The 23,253-nt window shown below is 41.4% G+C and overlaps 2 protein-coding genes across 7 annotated transcripts in view; one reads left to right on the top strand and one right to left on the bottom strand.

The window, feature by feature from the left end:
- The window catches only part of UGP (UDP-glucose pyrophosphorylase), a 339,813-nt gene that overhangs the window by 182,531 nt on the left and 134,029 nt on the right, over nt 1-23,253 (top strand). Inside the window, exon 1 of one of the 6 annotated variants that reach the window (XM_067143685.2) lies at nt 6,091-6,227. The exons of 4 other annotated variants lie outside the window; for them this stretch is intronic. In XM_067143685.2, the coding sequence (XP_066999786.2) occupies nt 6,147-6,227 (81 nt within the window). In that variant the 5' untranslated portion in view covers nt 6,091-6,146. Of the gene's footprint in view, nt 1-6,090; nt 6,228-16,960; nt 17,024-23,253 lie in introns of those variants that run through there. One more of the 6 variants, XM_067143687.2, reaches the window with a different exon arrangement.
- LOC137498927 (THAP domain-containing protein 1-like) lies at nt 12,386-16,809 on the bottom strand. Its single transcript, XM_068226769.1, has 3 exons — nt 16,437-16,809; nt 15,888-16,149; nt 12,386-14,357 (listed from the first exon to the last, which is right to left on the bottom strand). The coding sequence occupies exons 2-3, from the start codon at nt 16,144-16,146 to the stop codon at nt 14,140-14,142; spliced, it is 477 nt and encodes a 158-aa protein (XP_068082870.1). The 5' UTR covers nt 16,147-16,149; nt 16,437-16,809; the 3' UTR covers nt 12,386-14,139.

Genomic DNA, 23,253 nt, shown 5'->3' with positions numbered 1-23,253 from the left:
CAAGGGCTGCACTCGACTAGAAATAGCCACACGAAATTATTATTATTATTATTATTATTATTATTATTATTATTATTATAAAAAGGAGTACATGCGCGTATACGCATGTATCCGCTCTTTATCCTAAATAAACCGAGACCTACCTCAGTTATCTTGGTCATATTTAGAGGAGAGGCGAAATCTGCACTCACTGTCACTTATTCATAGCGTTTACGCAAGGAAACCTCCGGTTACTTGAGAGCTGACTTTCAGTACATGTCCTCCAGAAATTATCACCAAACAAGCTCCCTGCTAAGTTTCTCTGTCCATTACAATACTAGTTACAGTAAGCCACAGGTGTCGAGAGGTGAGGGGTTCTAGCTAGAGCCTGGGCTCCGCATCCGCAGATATTGCAAATATTTAACTACAGCATATTACACGCAAGGTATTAAAACAGATAGATCTGTTAATATAATACCAGAACCCCTACAGTCGCAGGTTTATGAGGGATTTTCTCTTGCGACAACTACCGACGTATTGACCTTTGTTCTTTCCTTCCAATAATTGTGGGCAGGAGCCAGTTAGGCTTGGGTCAGATTTACGACTTCATAGTTTGAAGGCTCTTTATATATATCGCTATTCTCCCATACTAATGTCAAGGGTCGCCTAACCACAAGCCAAAACAGGAGTGAGCGAAAATCAATAAACTTCATTATTTAGAAATTATCAGCAAAATTATACAGTTTGTATCCGCCAAGACACTAACTTCGCGGATATCCGCATCCGTGCAGGACGCTAGTTATTGAGGCGTTGAATGCTAACTGAAGACTGCATTACTGTGCTAATGTGGTATAGGAAAGGATGTCATAGTTCCCCAGGTTGTCGCTGTGTCTCTCTACCACTGAACACCCGTCACGGTTACATCGCTGCGCCACCCCAAATACGAATGGCATTCTCCGACTTCAGGCGTTGGTTTTCTGTTGTTATCCCATTGTTGACCCTTATCGGCATAATTTTAAAAAGGCGCACATTTGCTTGTGCACTAATACATTTAATGTCATAGGCAAACTTTAGTCCTCTGTCTAGGGTGACACCTAGATACTTGGTATTTCTAGTCCACCTGATTACCAGCCCGGGGGGTGGGGTCAGCGGGACGGCGTTTGGGGCTCGAGAGTCGAGAGGTGCCTACCTATTGCTGTGTCGTGCGTAGGTTTAGGCATGTCAGTCATAAATAGGTTGAAAATTACAGGTGAGATAACTAGTTACAGTGTTACCATCCGTCTGTGGAATTCCCTGCCGGCACTCAGGTGTTCAAAAGAACGTGTTGCAAACATTATAACATAATGTATAATACATATCTTCATGCAAATATTAGCCGTCAGTTAGTCTATAAGTTACACAATTTTAGTATGTTGTAGAATTGAACATAAATTAACCAGTGTATTATGGTTGGGCATACTCTATAGCCTGAGCCTCGCTATAGAAAACAAGAATAACATGATGGCAAGCATAATTGGCGGCCATACAAATTTTTGTGAAAAATAGAAAGGTATGTATAGGTTCTTTAAGGCAGCAACAGGTTCCCAGAAGGATATTCCAGGAAACATTAATGAACAAGGGGAGTGTGTATGCGAGGATCTTCAAAAGGCAGAAGTATTCAGTCAGCAGTATGTAAAGATTGTAGGTTACAAGGATAATATCCAGATAAAGGAGGTGACTAATACTAAAGAAGTATTAAAGAGTACCTATGAGAGCAATGACATTTACAGTAAGATACAGAAGCTGAAAACTAGAAAAGCAGCAGGAATTGTTAATATTTCTGACTGTATACTAAAGACAATGGCTTGGGATATAGCACCATATCTGAAGAACTTGTTTGATTCTTGTTTGCATGAAGGAACTTTACCAAATGAATGGAGAGTTGCTATAGTTGCCCCTGTGTATAAAGGAAAGGGTGATAGACATAAAGCTGAAAATTACAGGCCAGTCAGTTTGACATGCATTGCATGTAAGCTTTAGGAAGGCATTCTTTCTAATTATATAAGACATGTTTGCGAAATTAATAACTGGTTCGATAGAAGGAAGTTTGGTTTTAGGAAAGGTTATTACACTGAAGCTCAACTTGTAGGATTCCAGGAAGATATAGCAGATATCCTGGATTCAGGAGGTCAATTGGACTGTATCGCGATTGACCTGTCTAAGGCATTTGATAGGGTAGTTCATGGGAGACTACTGGCAAAAATGAGTGCAATTGGACTTGACAAAAGAGTGACTGAATGGGTGGCTCTGTTTGTAGAAAATAGAACTCAGAGAATTAGAGTAGGCGAAGCTTTATCTGTCTCTGTAATACATTTTTGTTGCTATTTTACTTTACGTCACACCGACACAGATAGGTCTTATGGCGACGATGGAACAGCAAAGGGCTAGGGGTGAACAGGAAGCGGCCGTGGCCTTTATTAAGGTACAGCCCCGGCATTTGCCTGGTGTGAAAATCGGAAACCATGGAAAACCATCTTCAGAGCTGCCGACAGGGGGTTCGAACCCACCATCTCCCGAATACTGGATACTGGCCGCACTTAAGCGACCCTGTAATAATTAAGAGGGGAATTCTCCAAGGCAGTATTATTGGGCCTTTATGTTTTCTTATATATATATATATCAATGATGTGTGTAAAGAAGTGGAATCAGAGATAAGGCATTTTGCAGACGATGTTATTCTGTACAGAGTAATAAATAAATTACAAGATCGTGAGCAACTGCAAAATGACCTCGATAATGTTGTGGGATGGACAGTAGGCAATGGTATAATGATACCAGTCAGGTTGTGAGTTTCACAAATAGGAAAAGCCATCTCAGTTTTAAGTACTGTGTTGATGGGGTGAAAGTTCCCTTTGGGGATCATTGTAAATACCTAGGTATTAATATAAGGAAAGATCGTCATTGGGGTAATCACATAAATATGATTGTAAATAAAGGGTACAGATCTCTGCACATGGTTATGAGGGTATTTAGGGGTTGTAGTAAGGATGTAAAGGAGAGGGCGTTTAAATCACTGGTAAGACCCCAACTAGAGTATGGTTCCAGTGTATGGGACCCTCACCAGGATTACTTGATTCAAGAAGTGGAAAAAATCCAAAGAAAATCAGCTCGATTTGTTCTGGGCGATTTCCGACGAAAGAGTGGCGTTACAAAAATGTTGCAAAGTTTGGGCTGGGAAGACTTGGGGAAAAGGAGACGAGCTGCTCGACTAAGTGGTATGTTCCGAGCTGTCAGTGGAGAGATGGCGTGGGAGGACATCAGTAGACGAATACATTTGAGTGGTGTCTTTAAAAGTAAGATAGATCACAATATGAAGATGAAGTTGGAATTCAAGAGGACAAATAGGGGCGAATATTCGTTTATAGGAAGGGGAGTTAGGGATTGGAATAACTTACCAAGGGAGATGTTCAATAAATTTCCCATTTTTTTGCAATCGTTTAAGAAAAGGCTAGGAAAACAACAGATAGGGAGTCTGCCACCTGGGCGACTGCCCTAAATGCAGATCAGTAGTGATTGTGTGAAGGCGATAATAGAAAATACAATCGCTTAATGGGAGGTGCGCCTTATATACGGCACTGGACTAAGTTCTAACAATGGAATGAACTTGAACAAAGCTTACAATGTACAGAATGCAATTCAAGCTCATGTTAATGTTATATTTTGAGAACAACACAGCCATTTATGTACGAGAGTCAGTTCTCCTTACCACTCTGTGAGATTATGGCACCTGAGCTTGTGCTAGTTATGGATATTGGTTTAATTTATGTTTCTTGGGTCGTTGAATCCGAATTTTTAACTTTTTACCAAAAAATGACCCCCGCAACCACCCCCCCCCCCCACCCATAAATATTTATAAACCTCCAAAAATGGGGATTTTAAAAATTCTTTTTTGTGTGTATTTTTCGGAAATAGTATTTAAAAATGCGTAAAGTAGACAAAATTTGCAACGAAAAAGGTCCTATGACATTTTGACGTAGGACGGGGCTGGATGCGCAACTCGGCTTTCGAAAGCTGGGGAACGGGAGAATAGAGATCCATGTGTTCGTATTATTTGTCTCATTTGTAGAGGTCGTGGAAACCGACAACTTTTTCTCGTAAAATTAGGAACATGCGACATGACTGTCACTGGCAGAATTACAGTGATATCCACAACGTTTGGTAATTCCCGGACCTGCAGGGGCCTGTTCCACAAAAGTATGGTCTTGTACATTACAAGTAAATTCTCTAGTAACTTGTACAAATACCAGAGTTTCTGTTCCACAAAAGAATTTTCTACAGTAGTACTTTACTACTCCATACTTACAAATTACTAGTGAATTTTTGTAGGCGTGTTCCACAAAAGTACTAGTACTTGTAACTTACTAGCGAATTGAGAAGAATTCTCTACCAGTGAAAGGACAATAATATATAAATGTACTAGTGCTATTTAAATACGCTTATTTTGGATACATTTTGATAAATATGTGGTCTAGCAGTTAGTGATAGTGATGGTGATGAAAATGAAAACTATCGTCTGTACAGGGAAAGAATAAACTTCCAGTTTAACACTGTATTTGAATACAATGAACGTTTTAGTTAAGCACAATATAGTGGAAGAACTTTTGATAGATATTGGCCATAGCTTAAAATATCCTACGAACAGAAATAAATCTCTCTCTGCTAAACAACATTTACGAACAACATTACATTGGCTAGGAAATGGTGGTCAGTACCATGGTACTGCAGATATGCTTGGGATGGCAAAACCTTCGGTCTGTGGTAGCTGCAATAAATGATATAAAATTTCCTCAAATTGTTTGTTGGCCTGAAGAAAAAAAAAAAAAAAAAAAAAAAAAAAAAAAAAAAAAACAACCCATATTCCAAGAAGGACCTTCCTGGAATCGTTAATGAGCAGAATATCTCTTACATACGTCCAACTTTTCCCCTCAAAAGCTCCATGAGCTGTTCCCAAGTCAAATATTTCCATCCAACCATTTATTTTGTCTTGTTTTTTCAGACTCTCGCTGAATCCACCGAAACGAATATCTATCCTACCTTCTATTTCCTTCAAAATGAATAACTTTGTTTCTCTTGACATCATTTTAACAATTCATGCAGAGTTTGCAATTACGTAACAATTAAGTTTGGCGGCCGAATATCGTTATTAGCGGCATCTGATTCCTAATGACAGACCAAGGTAGGTATGTTAGACTCTCGTAGAACATACGCGAGGATCGCGGAAGAACAGAATGGGCGATAATAACGGAGTAATTTCCTATCATCAAAGAAATAAACCGAAAAATAACATCGTAGCATTAACAAATTCACAGGAATATTAGTTCTTTCAATCTTTGCTGCATAATTGACAGTAAAATACGATATTACGATAAATGAGGCAAGCATAACCTAATTCAACGAATGGAATACGAAGATAAACAGCTGATTCATGCTATGACGTAGTATGTTTATTGATATGTCGTCACTTGTAAAACTTGTAACAATTCTCTGGTAATATACAAGAGACTATCAATCTTTTGTGGAACAGAAATGTACAACTCCATACATTACAAGAACCCACACTAGTAACTTGTAATGTACAAGACCATACTTTTGTGGAATAGGCCCCAGGCCGGGTGTGCCTCAGGACGGTCGTGCGTGTCGGCAGCTTGCTCCCTTCCAACTGTTGCTCGCTCGTGCGACCTCAGTTTTACTAGCATTTTAAATGCGTGTGTATTTAAGGCCCGAACAGGCCATTCGGCTGAAGCACCGGACATTCTGATAGTTTCCAATGGAATGGCCATTTAAGAAATTGGCGCAGGTAAAAAGAGTCTGGAATAATATGAAACTAGCTGCGCACGATTGTTGGAGTAGATCGCATATCCCCTTAAATTAAGAGTAATATTGATTTTCAGGTGGTCTTCTCACGTTAGAATATGTCTGCATGGGTGCTTGTGAATGTAAGCGTGCTTCTATCATGTGTATGTCAATAAAGATCCACGAGACGCTTGCGGGAATCGAAACCGAGACTGTCTGAACGCTGTGGCTGGAATGACGTGCTTCCTGTCCTTGTGAGGGTTCGCGAAGCGGGCGGTAGGGAGCAGTGTATATGCGAGCCTAGCCGTTGACAGTAGTGTGTGTATTGCAGTGACATGGTGGTAGATAAGACGAGCGGCCCACACCCTCGGTGGACTGTTGTCAACCCCGTTCAGCACACATCTCAACTCGCTAAGGTCGGTACAATATTCAATACTCTATCGGAGATGGGTGGCAGACGAAGAGACAAATCACATAATAACAATGGTCAATGTAATGTTATTTTGATCAGTTTCATTAGCTTCCGATATTGCAGGATATTAGAGCATGACTCCCTCTTGTCTTATTCTTCAAACGATTTTTCTCATGTTATCATCATCATCACAATTTTCCTTGTTGGTACGGCCACGCGGTTTTACGGTTAAACAATATTCCCATGCTATGGACTAATCATAGTGGGTATAGTAAAACCGTGGAACTCGTGTTCTTTTGTTAAGTAATAACTTTCGACAGGACCAACATATTTATTTTAAAATGTACATTTTAGGCGCCTTCCCTTGAACTGCCATTTTACCCAGCGTTTTATAACCTAGACTGTAGCATGCCCGTACAGAGAGACAGAGATGACGGACACGAACAGTACATTAGATGACCACGTAACTGATGGTGCTTACGTGCGCTAGTGTTCTGAACTGCATCATCCGAGTTTCATACAAATGAAGATCAAATGTTAAGCAAACCTTGTGTCGGTGTCTTGACCCTCACATTTAAGGTCAAAGCAATTGCTGTGATCTTCACAAAACTTTGAGTGCTCTGACGATTGTGCCAAGATCAACTTGTCGACGATATCAAACATTAATTCATGGCGATCAAGGTTTGACAGTAATACAGGGCTACACCCCTCTTTTAAAAGTGATATTTGTTCGTGGCGTCGACCTCTGCAGATCTTTTGCCACTACTTTCACCATATGATAGGAACTTGCATGGAAGTGTAGTGTTGAATGTGAGGAAAGGAACTTAAGTCCCCAGGCCAGGGATATTAATCATTTACAATTAAAAACCCCTGACCCGGCCGGGTATCGAACCCGGCGCCGCCGGGTGACAGCCGGACGCGTTGTCGGACTGCTACACCCTTAATGCGCCTTGGCCTGCCAAGCGGCCACTTCTCAGCTCCTCTCAGCATGGCGAATCGTCTCGGTGCTGTTATCGAGCCAGCGCTCAGATGCTGGCAGCGAGTGCAGTCACACTTTCCGGAGTGTTCCCACTAATTACTCTTACCATTTGTTACAATTTGCTCTACGTCTTATGGCCCAGCATTTGCCAGTTGTGAGGTGCTAGCTACGTGACCCAAAGCACGCAGTCGGGACATTGCTTCTTCCTACCGAGATTGGTGCGGTGTGAGGGAGCCGGGACAAGGCCAAGGTCGTGCCCAGGGGAATCACTTGACAAATTTAAACAGAACTTGGGAAATATTGAATTGAACCTATAAAACTGCACCGTCTCCGTGAACATAGTTAACAAGTTTACTTGAAAAATAAATAGTCCGGCTCCTCGGCTCCACTTGCCTTTCGTTCAGAGGGCCTCGGGTTCGATTCTCGGCTGAAAGAGAGATTGTATAGTTGATTCCTACGACTGGGAGACTGTGTGTTTTTTCTTTGTCTCAACACATCACACTAATAACCACCATAATTTCATGTTGGGCATCCGACGGTAAAACTGGGTCAGATCGCACCTGCGACCCCACAGTGTGGCGAAAGCGGTAGAAGAAGACTGGAAAAAAGAATTATTTTGAGGTTTGTTTCTTTTTGGTAACATTCACACTCCAGACCACGTTGTTGATAGTCTGTTCCACGAAGGAGGGCGCTTACACCTTCAGACATCGTAGATGAACTCTTGTCTTTTTTTATTTTTTTATTTTTTAATTTTTTTTAAGAATTTGCCTTACGTCACATCGGCACAGATAGCTCTTATGGTGACGATGCGACAGGAAAGGGAAGGAAGTGACTGTGGCCTTACCTGGCGTGGGGTTCGAACTCACTATCCCCCGGATGCAAGCTCACGGAAACCGTCTCTCGATGTTTCAGTAAATTACCGAGTAGCATAGTGTTTGAGTGTAGCTTTTCTTATTCCCGAAAAAAGAATACACCGATTTACCAGCAGAGGCAGAGACCACCTACTTCTGACTTGATGAAGGTGTCCCAAAAGCTAAATAACGAGGCATTCAGGGTAGCGCAAGTCGAGCATCGGTTGTCCTCCTCACGTTGGCTAGTAAATGAAACGTTTAATTTTGCTTTGAGATGGAAAATGTTCAACTTTCTACCTAACATTTTTGTACCATTATAAATATTCTTGTCTGCCTCCGTGATGTAGTGGTTAGTGCGATTACCTGCCACCCCCCGGAGACCCGGGTTCGATTCCCGGCTCTGCCACAAAATTTGAAAAGTCGTACGAGGGCTGGAACGTGGTCGACTCAGCCTCGGGAGGTCAACTGAGTAGAGGTGGGTTCGATTCCCACCTCAGCCATCCTGGGAGTGGTTTTCCGTGGTTTCCCACTTCTCCAGGCAAATGCCGGGATGGTCCCTAACTTAAGGCCACGGCCGGTTTCTTCCCTTTTCCTTGTCTATCCCTTCCTATCTTCCCACCCCCCGCCAAGGCCCCTGTTCAGCATAGCAGGTGAGGCCGCCTTCGCGATGTACTGGTCATTATCCCCAGTTGTATCCCTGACCCAATGTCTCACGCTCCAGGACACTGCCCTTCAGCCGGTAGAGGTAGGATCCCTCGCTGAGTCTGAGGGGAAAACCAACCCTGGAGGGTAAACAGATTAAGAAAGAAAGAATAAATATTCTCACCTAAAATATACGTCGGAAGGAAGATGGTGGTACCGGGCGAGTTGGCCGTGCGCGTAGAGGCGCGCGGCAGTGAGCTTGCATCCGGGAGATAGTAGGTTCGAATCCCACTATCGGCAGCCCTGAAAATGGTTTTCCGTGGTTTCCCATTTTCACACCAGGCAAATGCTGGGACTGTACCTTAATTATGGCCACGGCCGCTTCCTTCCAACTCCTAGGGCTTTCCTATCCCATCGTCGCCATAGCCCCTAGCAAAAAAAAAAAAAGATGGTGGTGGTGCATGCAGCAATACCACGTGCTCGATTGTCACATTGTTTGGAGATGCCTCAATGCCTTTGTATTGGAGAAGTGACCCCCTCTACCTCAAGTTCCCCTTGTGCAATGTGTTTTAGAGAGAGAGAGCTGGCTGGCATACTGAAGTCACAACTCAACTGTATGGAATCGATAGCGGCATGTTTTAGATATAAACTCAGTGTTTATCGCCTTATTAATGTAATCTCATCAGTGAATTTGAAAATTCGTGTGAATGATGCTGAAAGAGAGATTAGATCAGTCACCAGCTGTCACGAGCGTTTGGCTAGGACGTAGGCCTACTACGTGCTCAAGTGTCATATGAAGCAGAATAATACCGAAATGTCTTTTTTTAAAATAAACCTTATGGACGGAGAAAGCCGTAGTTAAGTGTGGTCTTACCGGTCTTTTACTGTCGTTCACAGATCCAACAAAGGTTGCCAGATCACCAGTATGTGAATGGGTATCTTTGGCTCGATAACGACACACGGTATGAAGGATGGGATCGCTCATCGTATTATGTAGCTGCGCCACACGACGGCCATTCGTGCTATTCTTCACACGTTGTCGAGCCAGGCTCCAACTCAGACCTTAATGCTACTCACGATTGTTCCAAGATGATTCGAGGCCCGGAGCATGTTGGAAACGTGGGTTAGCGATACATATTAGTTTATGTGTAGAATATGCGTGCGCTAGTGTATATGTATGAGTCAGTAGACATTTAGTAGGCCTATCTGTAATTGTACGCAGTAATGTGAGAGCATGCTTGTTTTGATTTTTTAACGGCTTGTTAGTTTTAGTACGGCAGTGCCCTCATATAATTATTTTAAATGTTCCTAAGGAGAAAACATTTAGAGAAAAGTAGATTAGGAATATACATCGTGACTGTTTTGAAGTCGGTGATAAAACAGGTAGTGTACATACACAATTTTGAGCACTGCCGTCTCGATCCTCTTATACTGCCTGCTCTATGCCACAAGTTTACACAGGAAGGCGCGACTACCATTATTTCTCCAAGTCGCCGTAGGAGTGCAACAGTAGACGCACAATCTTCGCTGTCAGTGTGGGTGTAGCACTGTGTTATTGGTGCATGAATGTGTGTGAAAACCTGAGTTATTTCGTACAATGAGTAAACGTGTCTGGTAACTTCCGTTCGTACAAGAGATATTTTGTATAGGACTGTGAAATGAATTAATCATGTTATGCTTATCGATATTTCAAAAGTGACTTTAAGGCGTTGGTACTTGTTTCTTTCAGTTTGTGCAAGGTATATTTTTCGTAGAACTGAAACTTCAGATTCTTTCCCCGAAATATTCAACTGTTGTAAACCATTTTGCCAACCTCGGCAATCATTTAGGAAAAGGCTAGGAAAACAACAAATAGGGAATCTGCCACCTGGGCGACTGCCCTAAATGCAGATCAGTATTTATTGATTGAAGGTGGTTTGCAGCCAGACAAGATACAACTCCATGAAATACCGCCTAGAAGGGAATTAAGGGAAAAGCGGCTGTCGGCTTTATCCAGGCAAAGCCATAATAAAGGAAGTAATTGGATATCCTCAGTTTACCTTCGCATCTGTACCTTTACACCTTATTTCAGCAGGTGATGGAGCCTTCACGGCTCAGGCGGTAGCGCGCCGGCCTCTCACCGCCGGGTTCTATGGTTCAAATCCCGGTCACTCCATGTGAGATTTTTGCTGGACAAAGCGAAAGCGGGACAGGTTTTTGTCCGGATACTCCGGTTTTCCCCGTCATATTTCATTCCAGCAACACTCTCAAATATAATTTAATTTCATCTGTCATTCATTAATCATTGCCCCGAAGGAGTGCGACAGGCTTCGGCAGCCGGCACAATTCCTATCCTCGCTGCTAGATGGGGGCTTCATTCATTCCATTCCTGACCCGTTCGAATGACTGGAAACAGGCTGCGGATTTTTCAGAAGGTGATTAAAGCCGTGGAGGATAGTGGATTCCTTGTGATAAGAATTGTGACGGACAATCACAAAACAAATGTCTTCATGTTTAGACATTTTGGACAACCTCAGATATCCAGACGATAATATTCCAATCAAACTAGAAACAGGAAATCAAATCCTAATTTGCGGGTACTAGGTTCGTGTGTTTGAAGAGAGGATGGAGTGTGACATTTGTGTCAGCAACATCTCACTGCCTAGAGTTTCGACACCGCTAAATGGAACTGATTATGCATCAGGACAGAGGAGGAGTTCGATACCCATAACCTTCTTTTGTTGCTCTGATGAAGCATCTGCAGGAGTTCGTTTCAGCTGCTTTGCCCTATTGTCGAAACCCTTCAAACGTACGTGCGTAATACGAGGACTTGCGACGTCTTCCCTTTCCGAATACCGGGTGAGTTGGCCGTGCGGTTAGGAGCGCACAGCTGTGAGCTTGCTTCCTTGAGATAGTGGGTTCGAACCCCACTGTCGGCAGCCCTGAAGATTGGTTTTCCGTGCTTTCCCATTTTCACACCAGGCACCGCAGGAGAGGAGTTCCAATAAATGGACAGAAATATGTAGCATCAGGATCTACGTACAATAATATGGCAGCTGATCCAGCACAAAACATTACCATGCCAAGTCACAACATAGCTTTTAATAGGCAGAGCTATGTCCAAGGAATTGTATGCTAATTTAGTACAGTATTATGAACAATATGCTGCTACTTCCACAACATTATGGTGTGCAAGGGCCTTTGCTGTGATCTAGACGAAATGCCTGTTGAAGACAGTGGAAACTCACTTCAGACAGTGCCATTTGTACCTACTGTATATCGAAGGCGGAAATCTATGTTGGTGGTTGCAGAGTAGGCTGATCTGTGGTCTGACAGCATGCACTCCACCCGGCCAACCAAGTGGGGATCCTGGCACAAGTAAGCGGAAACACTGCCAAAATTCAATTAAGGGCTGCGTGGTTGCCCACCCCCTACCCACAGGGGGACAATTATGATAAGGCTAGTTTCTTTACGTTGCACTGACACAGATAGGTCTTATGGCGACGATGGGACAGGAAAGGCCTAGGAATGGGAAGGAAGCAGCTGTGGCCTTAATTAAGGTACAGCCCCAGCATTTGCCTGGTGTGAAAATTGGAAACCACAGAAAACCATTTTCAGGGCTGCCGACAGTGGGGTTCGAACCCACTATCTCCTGGATGCGAGCTCACAGCTGTGCGCTCCTAACTGCACGGCCAACTTGCCCAATATTATGATAAGGAAAGTTTGTAGAACTGTTACCATCACATCAAGTGAATGGGTTACCAACATCACAAAATTCACAAATATTAATTTAGTTACTTGGACATTGCATACATACCAGTACATACTTTTGTATAGGAGGATGTGCATACAAACTGCAAATAAGAGAGGAGAGAGCATAATATATTTCCTGTGTTCTGATGAGAAATGTTCTCCAAAATACAAGATTTTCAGTGAAACCTCCTTTGGTAGAAATGGATGCTTAACCAAAACTATGACTTCTTTACACAAATCGTTCACACAATATCACACGACACTTCCACTTCAGTATTTGAATATTATCATACAAATGATGATCTCATATAAAGGAACAGACTATGAGTTCAGTAAACCACATGTTTGAAAGGTTCATTGCTCTTGAAAATAACTCCACATTACAGTTTTTCACTTCCCATTTAGCAGATATGTTTCATGATGTACTTAATCTCCCTATAATAATATTAATAGTAATACTAATATTAATGATAATAATACATGTCCCATGAAGTTTAAATAAAGTGTTTTTTATAAATTCCTGCCCTACAGTTGTTATATAATCAGTCATTATGAATGCAATTAAGACAAATGGGGGTCTGAAACATGCAGATGTATGGCATATTTTGAATTACAACACTGAACATGAACTTAACATTTTTCCACCTTTATGAACAATTATAATGATGTTCTGGGCTTCATAATGATCTCATTTTTTTGCCTATGAGGCTCATACACCGATTCATGGCAACGATGGAATGGGCCTCAGAAGGATGCAACTGTGGCCTTAATTACGGTATGGCCTTAGTATCTGCCTGCCTATTGCAAAGAAGGGAAACCATCTTCAAGATAGCTGACAGTGGGGTTCGAACCCACCACTGCCCAAGCGCAATTTCATAGATACATGACCACACTGCACAGCCTACTTGTTGGGTCTTTTGTAATACAAAATTAAATATATTGCTAAACAATCATTAGCATTCATAACATTAGCACCAGTGTTCTCCCCAGAAATGTTTGTCAGGCGGGTGGCAAGAATGAGTAGCCAGGCGGGGAATACTACGTAAAACTTCAATATGAATATAAATTTCAATTCGTTCCCCTCAGGGCGTTAACAATAATATCAGACAGGTAAATATTAACTGCACAATTGAACTATTTGAATGTTATTATCATGAACAAGTTATAACAGAGTACGTTGAACATCTAGTGTTCTATTGCTCCTTCCAAATCATGTAACACTGGACTTAGGCCTCCCACTTGGTTGCTGTGGACATGTGGACTGCCTTACAGGTTTGTGATGTCATACGGAATAGAGGGCTCGCATGCGATTCCACGCTAATCCAGACCCCTGTTCGCGACTACATAGTGGTCAAGCTAAACATTTGATCTCCGATGTAACTGATGCAATTATGGTAATGATTTATCATTTAAATTGGCAGATTTACAGTATTTATAGGTGAATTTGGAGTACCCAATGACTCAAATGTGTACCTATTAATAATATTATGTAATTAGCATATATCTAGGTTTAGTCAAGCGGTCTCTAAAACCGGCAGGGTGGTGCACCCATTAGAAAGGTCCTAGGGAGAACACTGAGCACATAAATACCAATTAGTGAAACAACAATTACAGTGCACAGGCTGAAGAGAATAAGAAATTACCTCAATAGTTCTTCATAATAACAACTCTTTACAATGAACGACATCCACTCAGGAAGGGAAGATTTCTTTCTAAGGGTTATATATCACTGTCAGCACAGACGAGCGATGACTCATTAAAGGTTTATTCGTAGTAGCAGCAGGCGTGGAGATGGTGGTGGCAGCAACAGCACCGGTGATAGTAGTAGTAGTAGCAGGAGTAACAGAGGCAGGAGGAGTGCAGGTGGTGGGGGCAGCAGTCATAGCAGCTGAAGGCCTTGGCCGAGGACCAGACTCGTGTTCAGGCACACCTACATGCACAAGAAAAAACAATAAGAATGGTACCATTTTTTCCTCCTCTACTACAGTGAATGCAGGGTATTAATTTTCAAATCTCATAATGTCATTCATTCATAAACATGTATTATGGTTCTTATGGTCCCTCTATGGTTCTTACAGTAGGCAAAACAGCAATAAAATTACATTGAGCATATGATATTGTCCACCTAAATATTAAGCACTTGAATACATTAACAGTAACTGTATTGAGAGATGTCATACAACTGTTTTTGCTCCATTCATGTTCAGTTGAACTTAAGGAAGAAAACCTAATTGTACTTGCACATTTTATATTCACTGAGTCCAGAAAAGATCTCCTACATGCTGAGAGGATGTTGGAAATAAATTCAAAATGGTACATTCAAATGTTAGAAATTCCCCATCCCCTCCCCCCATGGGCCTGGTTCACCTCTGCTTAGCCAACCCGGTCACTCCAAGCACCCCCAGGGTCACCTGTGCAGACACCAAGTCAACGTAGATCACTGACCAGAACTCCTGACCTCAAACCATCCTCTAAATGAAGAGTGGACACTGCAGTTCAGCACATAATGAAAGCCATCAAAATAGTGAAAAATAAAGAGCCTGTAGTTCTGGGAGGTGACCTAAGTTGTAGAGTTAATACACCATATCAAAAGACAATGATTATACAATAATTAATAAATGATGAAGGATACAAAGTAATCAACAACTCAATGGAAAAGATATATATAACCCTAAACAGTACAGTACCACTGACTTAGTTTTTGTGAAAGACGCCATTGTATGAATTCCAGTGCAACAGATTATGTACACAGATCCAGGAAACATGATGGTAACAAGCAGGTAAATACTAAACAATGTCTTGTCACAAAATAAAGTAGGAATTCATGATGGCAAAACAACTTCAGATACTATTAAACAGTGGGGTGGAGTATTACAGGGTGATCTATCAGTCCGCTTCTATTAAATATCGCCACAGCAGATGTTACAGAAATAATTCTTAATGCAACCAAATTGTACTTATACGCTGATGACCTAGATATAGGTTCTAACAACAAAGATTATCTTCAAGCAACTATGGTCAGCCTTGAAAAATATTCTGAAGACAACAAACTTAAAATTAACCTGGACAAAACGGTACAAATGGTTTTCGGATAAAGAGGCAGTTAGGATAGTGAGCTCATTTAAATACCTCGCCTTCACAATACAGGCAACGTAAAGCCATTGATGGATTATAACAAGAAATAACATTTGCACATGTGTGCACTATTTTGTTAATAATAAATAGGTATTTCAGCTACACTCTGCCTCAAAGAAATGTACACATTTCAACTTACAGGTAAGGCAAGCTCAGGTATGACAGGCATTATAGTAAATTTCATTATGAGAAGCGAGGTTCCCCCTCATCTGGCACTGATGAATTTATGATCATTACCTCTGGAGAGCAATTTGAAATGAATCACAGGAAAATGTCATAGGTCACAGTACCGGTACTGTGAACAACAATAATAACAACTACTTACTTCTTTCCGGGACAGCATCTTTATACAGCATCTTTGATAGGGGTCCTGGATAGCTGGAGTGACGAAAGTGCCTCGAACACACAGTGCGGTTCCTCAGCTGCTTCGGGGGAAGCTGCCGCAACCGTTCGACCTCCACAACGTCCAACCACTCTCTGCAAATGTTAGGTCTAGCAACAGGGAAATGATGAAATAAGATTCCCTGTTGCCGGCCTTCTTCGCTATCTGTGTACATTCCACAGATCTGACACTTTTCGTGCATGGTCTGAGACATGAAAAGAAATAGAAGAAAATATTTAAGGACACTGTAATCAGCTTATATTTTTACTGCTAATATCAATATTATCAAAACGATAGTGGCTTATCAGACATAATATAACATTACATCAACTGAATTTTAAGGTGTGTTTCAAGTAGGCTTATGTAACTATCATATCAACCACCATGCAAAAAGGTAATAAAAAGGTGACAGTCAAAAATAATAAAAATATATTTTTGGGAACAGAAGCAACTATCAATCATCAACTTATTAACTTACTTAAGGATGCTTACCTCAAATATCTTGTACTTTTTCTTCAAACACGCAAACGAAGATAACAGATATACGCATCCAAATCAAAGTGAAGCAAAATGTCACAAACGTCAAAAACGTGGTCGTCCCACGTGGTCCAAGGTGTCAAACTCAAATCGACCAATAGCAATCGGAAGATGTTTCTACCAATAGGAGCTGCCGTATTCGTCACGTGGGCTATGGGTGAGTGACGTGATGTACAACAGCGCGCTCACAAGAGTGGAGGGCGAAAGTATTCAGTCTGAGCCGAGCCCTCGGAAGGGTAGGACCTATGCCGCTGTCAAACCCTTGCTGCATAGTGTTCTGTAGGTTGTCGTCATTAGAATAAGTTTAGAACATTGTGCGTGTATGTCTGCCATCTAGCGGAGAAATTTTGTCGCAGCGTAGTCGCAAAAAGGCTCGCATAGAGCAGGCAGTATAGGAGGATCGAGACGGCGGTGATTTTGAGAATAAGTTTGTTGTAGATACGGTGATATTCCATCAGCGTTTGTGTGTCGACTGATTCGTGTGTTTTACAATAATGTGTGCTTGCCTGCAAAAAAGTTCGGCTGGTTCGTGGAGTGTAACGGTAGGTAACAGAATAGCAGTGCCCACTCCTGACTTCTGGTTTAGGGGATGTAAGCTTAACCGAAAAAATTGCAAACATCAACGCAAACAGACCGTCATTCCAAATCCATTTTTCGGGTGAAAACAACAAACAAGGCCAACAGAAACGTTTATTTAAGATCTCACCCCCTGGTCTGTTTCATAAATATTTATGTTGAAATGACGAACACACGACTTTAGTTGTGTAGTTACATTCAGAGTTGGGCGCGGTTGTCCTTCATTTACAATTCTGATTTTCTCCGTAAAAGAAAGTATACTAAATGGTTCTCTTAATAATCGTTCAATTACATTATGTTTAGAATTCAGTTCGGATTGCGCTCCCACTGAACTACTCTCTGATCAGTGTGATGTCATTTCAAAATCGCATCATTCTTTGTTTCATATTTACACTACAAGCACATGAAACTGAATACACATTCGTTATGTATCATTTATAGCACAAGAAAAGAACCGCTCAAGAACTCCAGTATTTCACGAAATAGCAAATAAATCCTGGCCACAGTACACCGCCCTCTTGACGGAAGTGGCTGTTCGTTCCGCATTCCAACCCCACGAAAGAGATCAACAAACTAGCCACTAGCCGGCGACGCTCGTTTCATCCGTCTCTTGAGTATCGACAACTGTAACTTCGATTAAAATATGAACAATTAATATATTTTTCGTTGAAAGTACAAGATATTTAACACATCAATCGCATGAATGAGCCATTCATTCTTAGCTGTCCTGCACTTTCTATCTATCCTTAATCGCTTGTATTTTTCCTGCCCTCCTCATTTTTTGCGTTGTTGTACCATCGCCGTTCGTGAATCAGGTCTGGTATCTCCTTAATTATTACTTGATCTGACTTTTCTTTAGCAGTCCTACTAATCTCATTCTTCACAAGTGTCTACTCTTCATCTATTGGGGTTTCCAACTTGTAAGGCCTCGAGGGCCGCACTTAAATACTGAAGTACCACTATAAAATGAAGGTTTGATAGTTTTATTTTACAATTGCATAAAAGAGTGACATTTGGAGCCGCACTGAGTGGCTCAGACGGGTTGCAGGTTCGATCCTGGCTCAGTCCGATGGTATTTGTGGGTGCTGGCAGCCTTGTGTCGGTAGATTTACTGGCACGTGGAAGAACTCCTGCGGGACAACATTCCGGCAGCTCTGAAAACCAATGACATTATTATTTGAAATTTTGATTTTAAAATTTGTTAAATAAAAATAATCTACCTACTTGAAATAATATTACAGAATGAATTAGTTCTGATTTGGGTCTATAAGGGGGTATGACATCTGTCATCTCTCCATACCCTTTGAGTATACAGAATCTTAAGTGTCTGTACCATCAATTAAACCTGTACGCCCGCCCCTCGGGTGCCGTTAACTAGTGATCATAACTATTGTCTGAACGTTGGGTGTTAGGTGCGGGGGGCACACAGAGGTCAGGGGAGAAAACAGAACTATCGATATATTTCTGCAGCTACTTGATTCGCCCACCTCATGGTTATCATACATTTGTTGAAATGTCTAGAAGGAGTGTCCGCAGTTGTTTTTGTCTCTCTTTCAACTTTGGAAGGACCGTACCAGTGAATGATGTACACTTATACTGCTGCCCCTATGATGAGGATGATGATAATGGCGGGTGACATCCGAGATATTATCAGAGCTCCGAGCAGGTGCGCTTGCTGAGCCAGGGTGTCCAGAGATGCCGAGACATCGTAAAGCTAATTTTATTCTTTTAACGTTTTCCAGTAAGGTGGGAAGAGAAGCAATGATATCGTGCCATCATTGTGTTCTTGCGACGCAAAAGGAATCTTGTTCATTTCCACTGCAATTAGAGCAATCACGTCGTGCTATCAATATGACAAGTATGCACAGTTTTCCAAAGTAACACCGGAACTTGACTCACAACCTGTTTAGCAAGACTACCAGGAACAGTGGTCCGGATAGTTGCCTCCCTTCCAAGGTCAGGCGGTTCTAGGACATTTCGTACCACTTGATCGGCTGATTACCTGCGAAGTGTCAGCTAATGCCTAAAATATTTAGGAAAGGACTTCCCGTACCACTTGAAAGAGTGGAAAGTATTGCGAAGTAAAAACGATTTCCTAATGAATGTGCAAAGCCGGTCCATTACTAAATCTCTAATTTTTTTTCGGTGTCCACTGCCGATACATTTTCAGCCTCAAGAATAAATTTTGAGTGTATATACAGGGTTATTCACCTAACATGTTACACGGAAATAACTTCTAAACCATTAAAGATATCAACATTCTGTTTTCATATTCGTAAATGGTACGCAGGGTCTTGTAAAATAACGTGCTACTTATTCTCATGGGGTGATTAACAACCGAGATATTGATACTAACTCCATATTTTTAAATGGAATGGTACAAATTCATACAGCTGATATAAAAGTTCATCTGCGTACAAGTTCAAATATGTAAGTATTTTTAAAATCGGACAATTACTTTTTGAGATATAAGTAAGAACAGCATGCGCTGTTTTGCATGCCGCATCAGACGGCGTGAATTCGGGCAAGAACATATTGAAGTGCAAGCCGTTTCCTGGGAGTGAGTTCAGCCACAGAATGGATACCAGACATGTAAGCACCTCGTACACATGTGATGGGTTTGGAAAGTGTGTATGACAGACGAACACAGGACAGGACAGAAAGGGTTGATGTGTTTAAAAGGAATAAAATAAGTACTTTGACTTGAAAGGAACATAACGAAAGCTATAATTATTGTCACTGGTTTTAGGGTACAGTTCATACTATTCTATGAGTTGAGAAATAAACATAACACAAAACACCGGAAGACCTTCTAGAAAAGCAAATGTTCAGAGCTGATCGTGGTGAGATGGCAGCAACACTATTATTTATGTTTTATTTTACACGCATTAATCTCCGCGGAGCTCCAGCGCGACTGTAGTAGCGTGCATTCGGGAGAGCGTCGGTTCGAGTCCTGCCTCGCCCAAACTGAAAGTGATTTTCATGGTGTCCCATGCTCAACACCAGGCAAATACCGGATAGGTACCTTTGTGACAGGCCACGGCCGACTTCCTTTCCAAATCCTTCCCATTTCCATCCGTCAGAAAAAACGCTAAACTCAGCGCAACCTATTACATGTCAAAACAAAACAATACAACTTTAATCTCCCTCCCCCGTTGTGTGTTCGCCAGTCTTATAATAACGTTGCACACCCAGGGTATGTTACGGTACATCATATTATCTTTACAGTACATTCCTGGTATCCGTTCTGTGGCTGGAATCAAGGTCAACAGGAAGCAGCTTGCGCCTTGCCCGACTTCACGCCGACTGATGCGGCAGCAAAACCGCGCATGCCGTTCTTATTTATATCTCAAAAAGTGATTGTCCGATTTTGAAAATACTTACATATTTGAACTTGTACGCAGTTGATCTTTTAGGCTAGCTGTATGAATTTGTGCCATTCTATTTAAAAATATGGAGTTAGTATCAATATCTCGGTTATTAATCACCTCATGAGACTAAGAAGCACGTTATTTTACAAGGCCCTAGGTACCATTTACGAATATGAAAACAGAATGCCGATATCTTTAATGGTTTAGAAGTTATTTCTGTGTAACACGTTAGGTGAATAACCCTGTATATTCTATTGTGCAGTTGTGATTCTAAAGCAAGAAATGAATAAAGGATGGTTCTGTCTATAAGAATAATAATTTTTTGAAGTTATGTAACTTATCAATAAAAGCGTAGTAAAAAATTACTCGAACAAATTTCCTTAAAGTGTCCACTACCTACCGATGTTTAAGTTCGTCTTTCATTCCAAGCTTTGCGAATATGAGAGAGCTCTAAAGCAGGATCTTCATTTATCTCATATGAATCGCATTTCATAATCCACGCTCAACCGTTTCTGGAGTCCATTCTAGAACAGTTTGACGGATTAATTGAAACAATCGAATGTAGATTTCTTTCTTCTTGTTGGACAAAAACAACGGGGCTGACGTCATCCGTACTCCCGAAATCCGCATGAATGCTGCATATCTGTAAAAACTGTACTGTATACTATAGAGCACTTAAAGGTGAAACAATTGATTGATTGATTGATTGATTGATAGATTTTGAAACATTTCAAACCTTCTTTGCCCTTGTCACCACTGAAAACTATATATTCTGTCGTCCTCTCTATCGTCGGCCAGCAGAAAAGCCGTTCCATCAGCCATCTTCAGGGTTTCTTTATCGAAAACCACTTATTTGCGGTTGTTCGACTCTCTGGTGTCCCCTTGCGCATTATACTCGGATCACTGCCGACGTAAGGTTCTTGTAGTAGACTAGTGACTGGACATTTTCGCAACGAAGTCGTACCTTGTAAAAAATCACAATAATAGGCCTAATAATAATAATAATAATAATAATAATAATAATAATAATAATAATAATAATAATAATAATATGATATATTATAATATATTAATATTAATATATATGATATATTATAATATATAGAAGCACGAACTCTATCTATCCAACAAAACGTGAAACTGCTGCTGCATGAAGATGGGACAGTAATCAGAAGATGTTACTACTGAATAATTGAGAAGTTTGTCATTTCTAAGTTTCCTAAACTGATTGGATTTGTTTTGTTTTGTTTTAGTGTACATCAAGAAGTTTGGACATTTCTCCATAGATGTCATTACAAAAAAACCTGAGGTCATGCACTCTGGTGCAAGGTAAAAGAATTTGTTATTGAAAGACATTTTCTGTTTGTGGGTTTTCTCAAGTAAATGAACCTTCATTAATTTTTTATATATATTTCTAAGTTTGCAACACTTCTTTCTCATTCCGCCAGTTCACGAACCTGCTACGCTGGCGTAGCAGGGGGAGAGGTGATACTCCCAGTGGCGCGTCCCAGGTGGGTGATAGGGAGGTCCTAACCGGCTTGCCGGCGGGCTTGAGGGAAATAAAATACCTCTCGCGGACCAAACACACTACCCCCTGTGGGTGGGGGAGGCAGACGAATAATACACCCACGGTATCCCCTGCCTGTCATGAGAGGTGACTAAAAGGGGCAACCAAGGGATGATTGTATTAGAACTAAAACTACTTGTGATCAGTACCACCACGCGGAGAACACCAAGGGTTGCTTTTACTTGCGCGTAGTACCACTATATTAGGTACGAAATAGGTTTGTGATTAGTAGCACACAGGAGCACCGTGCAGTACCTGTGATGAGTACCATACCACCATATGAGCAGGACCATGGGATGATAGCTACCATGGTTCTGCCTTGCCTATGATTAGTACCCACTATATGAGGAACACCACGGGATAGCGGAAGGTCCCTGTGGTTAGTACTCTTATGTGATTAACACCATAGGGTTGCGTTGCCTGTAAATGGCACCGCAATGTGAGAAAAACCATAGGTCTGTATTATATGTCGAATTTCATAACCTGTGAGTAGTACCATAATGTGTGGAATACCGCAAGTCTCTGCTACTTTTGATTAGTACCGCAACATGACAAATATCATGGTTCTACTTTCCTAGCGATAAGTACTACACCCTTCCGGGCTTCGAATGGATGACCCACGCATAAGAATGCCTCCACGTAACGGGGTAAACACCCACGGATGAGATTGGATTGAAGAGCGGGTCGAATTGCTTAACGAGCTTCGAACCGCTCCCCTTCCTACTTTCTGTGCCGGCCCGGCAGCCTGAGCACTTGGGGGAGTGGTACGTTCGAAAGAAATAAACAAATACTTAAGATGGAGCCTTATGTCTATAATATGAAAGTAGGATCTCTGGGTTCAAATGCCTAGTGGACACTGCTTAGCACTGCTACAAATGACAAGAATCATAAAATAGGGGTTACGAATACGAATTTATTCAAATATGACATTAAGAAATTGACATAGCTCTATACAATGAAATCTCCACATATGGGAGGAAAATAAAATAATGATCACTTTAAAATATGAATCGCCCATGGGCGTCGTCCGCATAACGGTATGATTGAGGTTTTTGCGATTTGCTATCGTTCATCTTTCCTCATTAGTTCAGACCGTTCATGAAATTTTTATATTATTCTGTCGATCACACCGTGAGATGATCTGATGTCCCTATTCACAAATTACTTGTTGTTCTTAGCACGAACATAACCGGGGCCTACGCTACATAATGATCATATTAAAGAAACATTTACATGATACACAAACAAACACACATAC

This window comes from Anabrus simplex, chromosome 3, assembly GCF_040414725.1.
Source record: "Anabrus simplex isolate iqAnaSimp1 chromosome 3, ASM4041472v1, whole genome shotgun sequence".
Classification (NCBI taxonomy): domain Eukaryota; kingdom Metazoa; phylum Arthropoda; class Insecta; order Orthoptera; family Tettigoniidae; genus Anabrus; species Anabrus simplex.
The sequence above is the reverse complement of the archived record's forward strand: the minus strand, read 5'-3'. Positions and strand labels throughout refer to the sequence as shown.